The sequence below is a fragment of the Callorhinchus milii genome, unplaced genomic scaffold (genome assembly GCF_018977255.1).
Source record: "Callorhinchus milii isolate IMCB2004 unplaced genomic scaffold, IMCB_Cmil_1.0 Scaffold2, whole genome shotgun sequence".
NCBI lineage: Eukaryota > Metazoa > Chordata > Chondrichthyes > Chimaeriformes > Callorhinchidae > Callorhinchus > Callorhinchus milii.
Genome location: NW_024704743.1, coordinates 56,507,001 through 56,518,560, shown reverse-complemented (window position 1 = coordinate 56,518,560; position 11,560 = coordinate 56,507,001). Strand labels below are relative to the sequence as shown.

The following is an 11,560-nucleotide window of genomic DNA, read 5'->3' as shown; positions in this document are numbered from 1 at the left end:
CTGCAAGGAGGGTGCATTGATTTACTAGGATGATACCCGGGATAAGCAGTTTGACTTATGTGTGGAAACTGGTTCTATGTCCTTAATTTATGAAGTCTTTTGATAAGAGTCAATTAGGAGAAATTATTTCCACTGGTCTCTGGGTCAGTGACCAGAAGACATCAATTTAAGATCATTAACAAAGGAGCAAAGGAGAAGATTAGGACCATTTTTTACACAGAGTTGTTACAATGTAGGATGCTCTGCCAGGTGTGGTGGTGAAGTCAGAATCCATATTAGCTTTCAAGAGGGAATTAGATATCTAAAAAGGAGTAATTTGCAGGGGTATGGAGAAAAGGCAGATAAATAGGACTGAATGGATTGCTCTTTCAAAGAGCCAGTACAGACACAATGGTCTAAATGGCTTTCTTGTGTGCTGTAAGGTTTTGTGGTGCTAAGCATCTGTCTACCAAACCTGCTGACTTTATGTCACATTCATTTATTGACTGCTTTAAGTGTTATTATATGTTGACCACTAAAAGTTGCAAAACCTGGATGGCAGCAAGTGATCATAATAATAGTAATAATAATTCATACTATAAAATCACGAGATTCTTTTTACATCTGTGCTGGAAATAAACATAAGGACATAAAGCAGAACCATTTGGCAGAACCTTTGAACCATTCAGTGTAGGTGAAATTTCACACACAGAAGCCAAATGTGGAAAATATTGAAATAACACATTCCCAGAATGCTCTGTTTGAAACAATATAGCTCAGATTTCCTTAAGAATTGAACAGTTTATTATACTATTACATTTTTTTCTTCAAAGCAAAAAAAAATCCAAAAGCAATACAACAGGAAAACCATGGACCCTTCAAACAGCTCTAAGCCATAGCTGAGGAAAATTAAACAACAATGAGGTTTACATTATTAATCCAGATGCTACTTTTTGGCCATATAAAACCAAAACATACATGATAAATACAAAATTACAAAAATTTAGAAAATTTCTCAGAAACAGCAGAAAAAATACTGTCCATCATTTACAGATGTCCCTCAACGTTGTGTTTTTTTTCTTTTTTTTGCTACATTAGGTTTCCAAGTGACTTTCTTCAGGCTGTGTCTTTTGCCTCCACTTTATTTTGAGATTTCCTCAATGCAAAACCTGCTTCACCCAGCACAAACCTGGAGGCAAAGGGGCTCCAGACACAGGACAGAGCTGGCACAAGGGGCACATCATGCAACAATAAGGGAACAGTTTCAAAAACAAATGCGCTAATGTCTTAAAAGTCATTCGTGCATCAGGGACGTGTTCATGCAGTAAACCTTTACAAAGAAAACAATTTCCTGGACAAAGTAGAGCAAATGTAATTGAAGAAAGGTTCAGTACTTTTACATTAAAGTGTAATTGATTGTTTCACTACCAGAACGTTTCTGGAAATGTTATTGTCTACGAAAATTGAGAATCATCGGTGAGCAAGATAGAGTGGGAAAGAGTAACCAAAAGAGGCTTAGGAGATGAGCAAGCAAAAGAGAAAATAAGTCAGGCTATAATACTACCAAACCGGCTCCCTTTACTCTTCCTCTCCTGAGGGGACTGGTTTGTGCTACAGTTCCACATAAACCAGCGCTTTCTTACACCTCGCACAACTGAACATTCTTAAAACATGGCTATCGAAGCCATCACACTCCAGCCCCATTCTGTCCTTATATTGGCAGTAAGTGTTCTATAATTTAGCAACCAGCTGAGATTCAAAAGTGCTCCTGGAAATTTATTGAAATGTAGCAGATGCTTCCAGCAGAAGTTGCTGGATAGTGATAAGAAATGAGGATCCTGACTGATATCCAAGGGGCACACCACTCACCACTGTTCTGAATGGGACTGGCTGACTCACCACAGATCAGAGAGCGAACCAGAAAGCCTCCCGCTGTGCATGGCTATCTTTCCCGGCAAACAATCCATTTACTCACCAAGCCATCAAAAGAGGCTGTAAAATGGATAATTTTATGATGTGATCCTCAAAATGAGGGATGCCAGTGCCGACATGGACCAGATATTGAATAAAGCTCTTTGTACTCCACACCAACATGTGCCTTAACCATCATCCTCAGAAGGACACTGCCCTACTTTGTATAAAGCTTTGAATAGGAATATTTTTTGCACTGCACTGCAAGGATTACCTTTGATGTGTTGAATCAGAGAAGCTTGTAGCTTTCAAATGAATTTCATGTGAAATCTCTGCCATCGGTTTTACATAAAAACAATATGCCCCAAACAAGCCCCAGAAAGTACCATTTGAAGGCAATGGACACTAAGGGCAACATGGGCCAGATCTACACTTATTCAGCACTTGTGCCAGGTGAATCAGGCAATGATTGACCTTAACAAGAATTACCAAGAATATAATTGAGAATCAAAAAGAGTAGGACAACAGGTTATATTAATATCCTAAAATCATCACCATTGAAATTCAGATTATAGTTGAAGATTGGCCCTTTAATAAAATCTCTAAGACAGGAGTGGATGCAAGTGGACTGTCAATTACAACATCTATTTAGCACTGTCTCACTTTAGGATGAACTTGCTCACTTCAAATGTAATTTGGACACACAACAGGATTACAACACATTTTTGTGGTGATTCATGAGTCCAAAGCTACATGATGTAAATACATCCAGTATCCAGTAAACACACCCAGTAAAGAAGAGGTGTCTAGCTAGCAGAAAACATGCTTCTAGTTTATACTTTAAATGGACCTGGATCAATGTTCTAAAAATATGTCACTGTAACTTTCACTTACAGAGCATCGCAGTGAATAGAAAGGGTTACATAAATCTCCGGGTTGCAGCTTCTACTGAAACTCACAAACCATTTCAGATGCACAAAGGAAACAAATAGAACCGAAATGATACTAGGGATTATTAAAGGTAGTTGGCTGACAAAGGTCTTTGGACCACACTGCCAGAATATTATGGACTGATCACCTTTGTTCAGAGAAGGGCTGTACACGGTTATTGAAGAGTTCTTTAAAAGCTAAAGGTGGCAGTAAAAATTGTTACTAAATAGAAGAAAAGGTCAAGCTCCAGGAAACATATTTTATATATATATTATATACACAGTACATTGATTAGAAACACCTCCCTTTTTAGCTTAGTGAAACTAATCCCTTGGATCTCCTGTGGCGTTACTGTCTTCAAATTTGTTACTCTACTTGAAATTAGAGAATACAAGTGCCATCAAATCTGGTGATGTATACTACAGCTTCACGTCTTCTAAAAATAGGGGAGCAACTTATACACCAGCTGCAACTTCTAGATATATATCTAGATACATTTTATTTTAAACAAAACAGCAATGATAAAAATGGAGGGTGGGTAAGAGACAAAAACGTTCTATATACAAGTGTGATCCTTAATTCAATTTCACAATAAATTTTCTCCCCGCGGAGGGGGGAGATTTTGGGGAGGGGTGAGAGCAAAGCTTTTTGGGGGTTGAGAGACAAGGTTTCTGCTAGAACAGTATCTTCAATGTAATCTTCTGAAGTAAGATAGTCATTGTAAAAAATGTTTAACAAACTATAAAAATGTGACCTGCCCTAATTCGCCAGATTAGATGAAGATGCTAAGTGTAACAAGACAGGACTGCTTCAATACCTGGGCTCTAAATCTGAAGTAAGTGCATGCTAATGAAATGTTGCTATTGACAGGTCATATCAGGTGAGTTTCCATTTATCCAGAAAAAACCTTCCACATAAAAACTTCCCTTAGCAACTTGTCGGTGGATAATCATTTACCAATGGCTAAAGCATACAGTTGCTTATTGTATAACTACAGCATAAACTACATTCTAAGCAGTAAATGTTTCAAGTCATCTATTTTGTCCTGAAAAACTACCTGTACTTACAGTAATGCTCCAAATTGCTTTAATAAACCCTGCGTTTAAAAGAATTTACAGAAAAGGAGACTGCAGCAGAAGCCTCAGCATACTCTAGTATTCATATATTTTTAACAAATATAACACAGCAGTAAAAGGCTTGACTGTATATTAATGTGTACCCTGACAAAAATGTACTATGTACCTACTTAGATATAGATTCTTAAAGAGTGCTGGCTGCATTAACACAGCAATATTAGATATGCAATTTCTCTTATTACTGACATTAGCAGAATTCCTTTAAGTTTGACTTAGTAAGTTTTTTTAGCTGATATGAAACAAAAATCTATAAGATAGCATAATCTATTGAAACATCTGTAAATTTCCAAACCCCCTCCTCCAAAAAAGAACATTTAGGCAAAAAATGTAAACCACTCCCACCCCCAAATGAAACAAAAATCACATGTAGAACTCCAATGAGTCTTTTCATAAAGTGCACTGTCCCTGGTGGTCAACCATGGGGGTAATGCGACAGAAACTCTGGACCCTCTGCTTGATGTCAAAGATGCTGAAGAGATGAGTAAATCCTGCTTGGGTCATGGTCTACGGAAAATAAAAGAAAGGGAAAAGGAAAGCGATGGCCCCCAACGTGGCTGCATCAGTACACATAGGCTTCATTGTATGGATGGGAATTGCAACAGCCGTTATCTTGAATGAAGGCTATGTTCTCATCAAAGTGAGAGAGAGGGACCGTGTCTTCCTCGTTAATGTGGCGCTCCATGTCAGTTTTCAGCACTGGCCTCTGGTTATCTGGGAACGCCATTGAGAAGAGGGCCTCCGGGTCACATACAAATTTATACACATATCTTTCTCCAGCGACCTGGGAAAAGGAAAATAACATTTTTTTAAAACATTAATTTTTCCTTCAATATACAGGCGACTGCTCTCAAACCAGAATAATTAAGTAACAACAATAATAATCCTTGCCTTTTACGCAGCAACTTGCATTTAAGACAGGGACAAATGCCAAGCCATGGAGAAGGGGGAGGAGGGGGCGGAATTAACTATAGGCACAGTTGAATAGGTAGGTTTTTAGGTGAGATTTAAAGACAGATAAATATGCATATCTACTGCTTATTCAATATAAGGATATTTGAATATACAATGTGCTATTACTCCAAATAGTTAATATAATTGTCTTGCAGTCTGTTCCACTCAAAGCGAAAGTAAAGTGTAAGCACTCCCTTGTCTGAGTCATATGAAGAAAAACTCATCTTTACCTCATAAGAGGTATTCACAAGTTCACCGATATTTTTCTTCCCTGAAGAGATCTGCCATTTTGGCTCAGTCCCTTACTGAGAAAGCAGCTCAACAGAGATCTCCTGCTGGAGTGTCACTGTGTGGATCCATAAGAAATCCCACATTTAGGCAACATTTCTGTCCCTTGATGCCAATCGGAAAGTGTATGAGTCAGGAAAATTCAGTACTAGTTTGGTATTGCTGTGAATTCAGCCAATGCTTTTGGACAGCACAGTGATTTAGCATGCTGTCCTTTCACCTCTGGGACCTGGGTTTGAAGCAAACCGAACCTAATGGGATGAAAGTCTACTCTCTGCGCTGGTTATAAAGGTTATAATAATCATTGTATCACACTGAGCAAGCAGTTAGCCACTGGGGGAGTGGAATGCATGTTTTCAAAGTGTAAATGGGATTCAGTGCATAGATAACTCACCAGCATCAGAAAGACTGCATTGAACTTACCTTTTGCATGATGCCCTTCTCATAGTAATAGCGGAGTGAACGGCTCAGCTTGTCATAGTTCATGGCAGGTCGATTCTTCTGGATTCCCCAGCGCCGTGCCACCTGAGACATAAAGTGACAGCAACTTATTACTGAGGCTCTCACTAGTGAACCACATTAAAATTGTACAAGCTTTTAAAACCCAAGCATTGCATCACCTATCATGACACTTGTATTCCTGATTTTAGGCAACCTGAGTTGGATCTTCAATCCAAATAAATTATAATAATAACCTTTGCATTTCATATTGCGCCTTTCACATCAGGAGGATTTTCTGTGAAGTAGGTAAAAGCAATAGCGAATTTGTGTACTGCAATGTCTCATAAACAGCTATGAAGTGAAAGACCAATTTTATCTAAGGGACTGCTGGGCAGATCATTAGGAGAAACTCCCCTCTCTTTTCAAAAGTGCCTTGGAATCTTTACATCTAAATAGGCAGACGGGACCTCAATAATGTGCAGTATAACAAGTGTATGATATTGTTAGGCAGAAATCTGTGGCATACCACCTTATACTAAAATAATAATATTTGATATAGCACCTTATCAAGTCTTCGAGACGTCTCAAACCGCTTCACAGAATATACTATAAAGTGAATTCACTGTATATTTTGTGGGTGAACCTTAATTACTACACCTACCACAGTACAATAAAAAAGTGACCAAAACAATTTCAATTTGCCTACAAATTACACAGTCACTACACTTTATAATCCTTACATTTGATGAAACACTTTATCATATTGTTGAGATGTCTTCAAAGGACATACTGTAAAGTGTATATTTTTGGACAGGGTATTTTAGAGAGAAAGACAACCAGACAATTTGCACTCAGCAATGTCCCACAAACAACCATGAAGTGAGTGACCAATTTTATTTGGGGGATTGTTGGTCAGGACACTGAGAAAAACTCCCATTGCATTTTGAGTAGTGCTAGGGGATCTCCAACTTCCACCTGAACAGGCAGATGGGAACTGAGTTTTTACCTCTCACCCAAAGGATGAGACCTGCGGCAACAAAACACACACCCTGCACTGCTTTGGAGTGTCAGCATCAACTGTATGACTTCCAAGTCTCAACATGGGACTTAAACCCACAACCTCTGACACACAGGTGAGACTAGTATCAACTGAGCCAGGCTGAGACACTTTACAGTAAATCCTGTCAAGCACCTTGAGACATCCCCCAATGAGAATGGTTTCATCAAATCCAAGGATTATTTATTATTATATTTTTAAAAATAAACCTGAAGTTATACAAAGAACAGTTGTCTGCAAGTGAGTTCAAAGCAGTTGAGCAATATTACAATGATGTAATATTCATGACTCTCTATTGCATTTCTGAGCGCAAATGAATCTCTATCATGTAAATCACGTCCATGCTTTGCGCTTCAACTAGAAATGCAAGGTGAAGGGAATATAGATATCTCCATAGAAAGTATCTATGTACAGAGCTTTATTCTCCCTGACTAGAGCTGCATAATTCAATCCATTCCTCTCTCCCTTCTCTAAAAAGAGCTGCCAATGTCAAACTGTATCTCTAGAACAATGCTTAAAGCACTTTGAGATGTCCTCCCAATGTGAAAGGGGCTATATAAATGTAAACTGTATTTACATTTATATAGTACTGTATTGTAAATTAGATTTAAATCTAATATTTATAAGCTTATTTCAAAGAAGTGAGGTAACATTCTACTGCCCCAAAAAACCTACTTGGATTTGATGCAGCACATAACATGTCAAAGGGATACACACAATCTATTAGTTTCAAGTATAGTGATTGTTGTGTACCAAACACCGGGAATATAATAATAATCCTTGCATTTGATATAGCGCTTCTCACATCTTCTAGACGTCTCAAAGCGCTTCACAGAATATACTGTAAAGTGAATTGACTGTATATTTGTGGGCGAAACGCGGCAGCCAATTGCACACAACCATGTCCCACAAACAGCCATGGATTGAAATGCCCAATTCTTTATTGTTTTTTTTTGAGGGATTATTATTGGGCGTGTGGAGTAAGGAAACTTGCCCAAGGTTTCACCCTGCCCGGAATCGAACCCAGGTGTATCACTTGCAAAGCGAGTGCTCTAATCACTGAGCTACAGAGCTAATCTGCATCAGGAACATCCCACAAACATTAGTCAGATAAAATGACAAATTAATCTGTGCATCAGGATGAGGGAAGAATTGGTCTGGATATAAGAAGACCAGCTAGTAAAAAAGGGGAAGGGGAGTGGGTTAAACGGGGTTGCCTTAGATCTGGTTCCAAAGTAACCCAAAAAAATACAAGGAAAGCTCCCTGCTTTTCTTCAAAATAACGCCATTGGATCTTTAATGTCCACCTGAAATGCCAGACTTGACGTTAGTTTAATGTCTCATTACTTATTCCTTTTGAATAATCAATGAAAGCAGAACAAAGTGCGTATTCACACAAATCAAACACATTTTCCTAAAAAAAACTAATTTCTAGTTCAGCAGAAATTCAAAAGCCAGCATGACCCTTTTGATTAACCTACCCTGAAATTGCTTTACTGCAAAATCTTCTTGTAAACTACCTTGTCAGTTCGCATAAGGATTTTGCTCAAATGTAAAGCCGTATAGCTTAGACTGAAGCCTCTATTGCCCTTTCATAACATACAAATCTGCCAACTTTAATTGTGTTTCCTACTGAACGTTTCATTTTTAAACATCTGGTGCATTAAAAGTGATGGGGATATATGCACACATCATAAGACTCTGACATAATCATATTGTCTGTTTGTAGAGAAAATCACAGCAGCATGGATAAGCACATTGATTCACTCCACTTTATCCATATGCCTGGCTACAAAGTGGAGCTGCCTGGTGCAAATATTCAGATTCAGCCACTGTGTAAACACCCTATTCCCAGTGCCAAAAAGGAAGTCAAGAATCCGAATGAATGATCTGTATTCAGAAATGGTGCTGGTGTGAAAACCCTCTAACAGGGATAGGACTCCCGTTTGGTGCAGCTCACCCATTTAGTTTGAGTTGAGAGTGAGAACCAGAATCCTGACATTGCAGCCCATTACAAGATAAATAATAAATATGGGTATGTACACAGACACTCTGAGAAAACACACACATACATATTATGTGTGAACATATCTTGAAATAAAATAAATGATCAAGTGGAAGTTCAACCAGCTTGAAACAGAATTAAGGGGCATTTGAGCAAGATTCCACCAGGACGAAAGTGGAATGACAGTATTTTAAGAGATCAACAACATGTTCTTTTAAGAATGTAAGAAATTCTGTCACTTTTTTTGCGTAAAAATTGTAAGGTAGCTCCAATGAAATCTAATTGTTCCTGTTTAACTGCTTACTTAGCTACCATTATTATGTTACTCTACAAATTCTTCCCTTAATCAGTATTAAGACAGCCTTTAATAGCTCTTACAAATCTTTAGATGGACTAAATGTTTCGGTTTTGAAATAACTTGTTTTGCCATTTAAAAAAAAATTCTATGCTTGAAAGGCAACAATTCCTTTAAGTGTAGCATTTATTTTTTTCCAGTTTCTTTTCAATAATTTTTTTCAATATAGCCATAAATATATGATAAATAATAATCCTTGCATTTGATATAGTGCTTTTCACGTCTTCTAGATGTCTCAAAATGCTTCACAGAATATATTGTAAAGTGAATTGGCTGTATATGTGTGGGCGAAACGCGGCAGCCAATTGCGCACAGCAGTGTCTCAGTATCCCATATGTTTCTATGAGGCTAAAATTGCAAGTAAACAAGACACTTCTATCCTTAGTTTTACTTTTCTCAGACAACAGACAACACTGGATTGTAGTAGTGACACATCCCACCTGTCTGAGACTTCCTTGCAATAGAATTTTAAGAACAAGAAAAAACAAATTACATTTGTATCACGCCTTTCACGTTGAGAGGACGTTCGAAAGCGGTGAAAGAATTTCAGCCGTACAACTGATATACAGTAATATAATTTACATTTATACAGTGTCTTTCACTGCAGGAGAATGTCTCAAAGTGCTTGACAAAGCTAGATGGGGAGGGAGCTGAAGGGGTGGGGGGAGATGGGCTGAAGCATGATTAATGCAGTACAGTTTGAAATATATCTTGAATGAGGGGAGGGAGAGTGTGTGTAATGATGAATGTACAATGACGAAGCAGATTTGGCCAAATGACCTACTCCTGTTCCCTTGTTCTCAGTGAAACTATTTTCTTCTTTCCTGCTTTCTTTGGCCTATGTTCTGCAATGAGAGTGGAATTCAATATCCTTGCCCAATATGACTCGAGTCACATCTGCTAAAGGCAAGTGACAAACTATCAATTTGCCAAAGAAATTGGTGTAAAAGGCTTGAAGGAACAATCTCTTGCAATGCAGAAAATCCTGTTTTAACACCCATACCCACAGCAGTTCACACTCAATAATATTGCAGCACTAATGTAGGAAGTGTCCTAGTTGTGCTTGAAGACAAGTCAAAACTTTTTGTTCCCCGGTCTCACTCCATTAGGTGTTAATGGTGAGAAAGCATCACATTTACACATCTGCAGCCTTCTAAATGGTTTTAAAGCCTAAGGCAAGCTTACCTCTCGAGTTAAGTCGTAACGAAAAGCAGCTGGTTTTCCCAAGCACCATATTTAAGAGAATGCTATTTGGAGTCAGACCTTCTGTCACTTCTGCAGAGGGGGGACCCGACAAGGATTGGGTCCAGAGCCACGTAACCCAGTGTTGTTCAGTGCCCACAGGAGAATTTGATGTCATTTTTGCAAATAGCACAATCAAATATTTGTGTACAAACAAAACAGCATTAGATATTTATTTAAAAAGGAGGGGTAATTTCTCCCAATGTCCTGGCCAACAATTCCCCAAATAAAAATAGGTCATTCACTTCCTGGCTGTTTGTGGGTCATTGTTGGGTGCAAATTGTACGCTGTATTCGCCTACAAAATACAAAACCATTACATTTTATAATGTATTCAATTTCTTATTAAGAAATATGTTGGTTTGGTTGGGAGAAAGATACAAGTACATTGCCCCTACCCTTTACTGTTTATGTTCTTAGTTACAAGAATACAAGAATGCTAGAAACCCACCTCCTCCGGCTCAATGAGTTTGAACTCCATGCCACGACCCGTCCATGCAATAAAGTGCGAGTTCGCTGGATCATCCAGCAGAGCCACTAGGAATTGCCAGAGCTGGAGGGAGCCCCTGCGCTGGTAAGTGGGACCTTCACGATATATACCTGGCTCCTGCTTTATGTCACCTGCGGAAAGAAAATATACATCATTGGTTCAATAACAAGAGCAGAACTTTGTGTCTTTCAGAATTCAGGCCTTGGAGATGCTGGAAGTTAAATCGACAGAAGGACCGAAGAGAGACTGAATGGACCAATGACTTTGTTTAAAGATGCGTGTTAGTCTTCCTTGAGGTATTTCAACCTTACTTTACCCCACTCACCTCAAAAAAGGTGAAGGAGTCAATAGATTCACCAGGATTAGAATCCAGAACCTGCTGGTCCCAAATCCAGTGTTCAATCAATTGAGCTACCTAGGATGTTTCAGGAGCAAATCCATCCAACCTTTCTGAGTCCAAATGCCTGCACAAACAGATTATTTTGACCTTACATGTATGTATCCTCACTGATCTACTGAAACCAACAATAGCGTGGGTACCACTTGGGACAGCTTCAAAGGGTCACTAGTGCTAATACAAATCAACAATGGCAAATTCCTGACTGAAATAACATGTTTCATGGTTACAGATGAAATTTTATTAATATGAACATGTACAGTGTGACACAATGTAATTTCCCAATGGAGCCGAGTTTAGCAATGGGTTACAACATGGGCACATTTCGTTCTCAATACTGCTGTTTGCACCATTCTGTTACTGAATGGTTTTAAAAATG

At 38.5% G+C, this 11,560-nt stretch overlaps 1 protein-coding gene across 2 annotated transcripts in view; it reads right to left on the bottom strand.

The window, feature by feature from the left end:
• Positions 1-739: 739 nt before the first annotated feature.
• Positions 740-11,560, bottom strand: part of etv1 (ETS variant transcription factor 1) — a 71,095-nt gene continuing 60,274 nt past the window's right edge. For both annotated transcript variants that reach the window (XM_007899712.2, XM_007899713.2), the window contains exons 10-12: positions 10,746-10,915; positions 5,619-5,720; positions 740-4,737 (exon numbers count right to left, since the gene is read on the bottom strand). In XM_007899712.2, the coding sequence (XP_007897903.1) occupies positions 4,516-4,737; positions 5,619-5,720; positions 10,746-10,915 (494 nt within the window). In that variant the 3' untranslated portion in view covers positions 740-4,515. The remainder of the gene's footprint in view (positions 4,738-5,618; positions 5,721-10,745; positions 10,916-11,560) is intronic.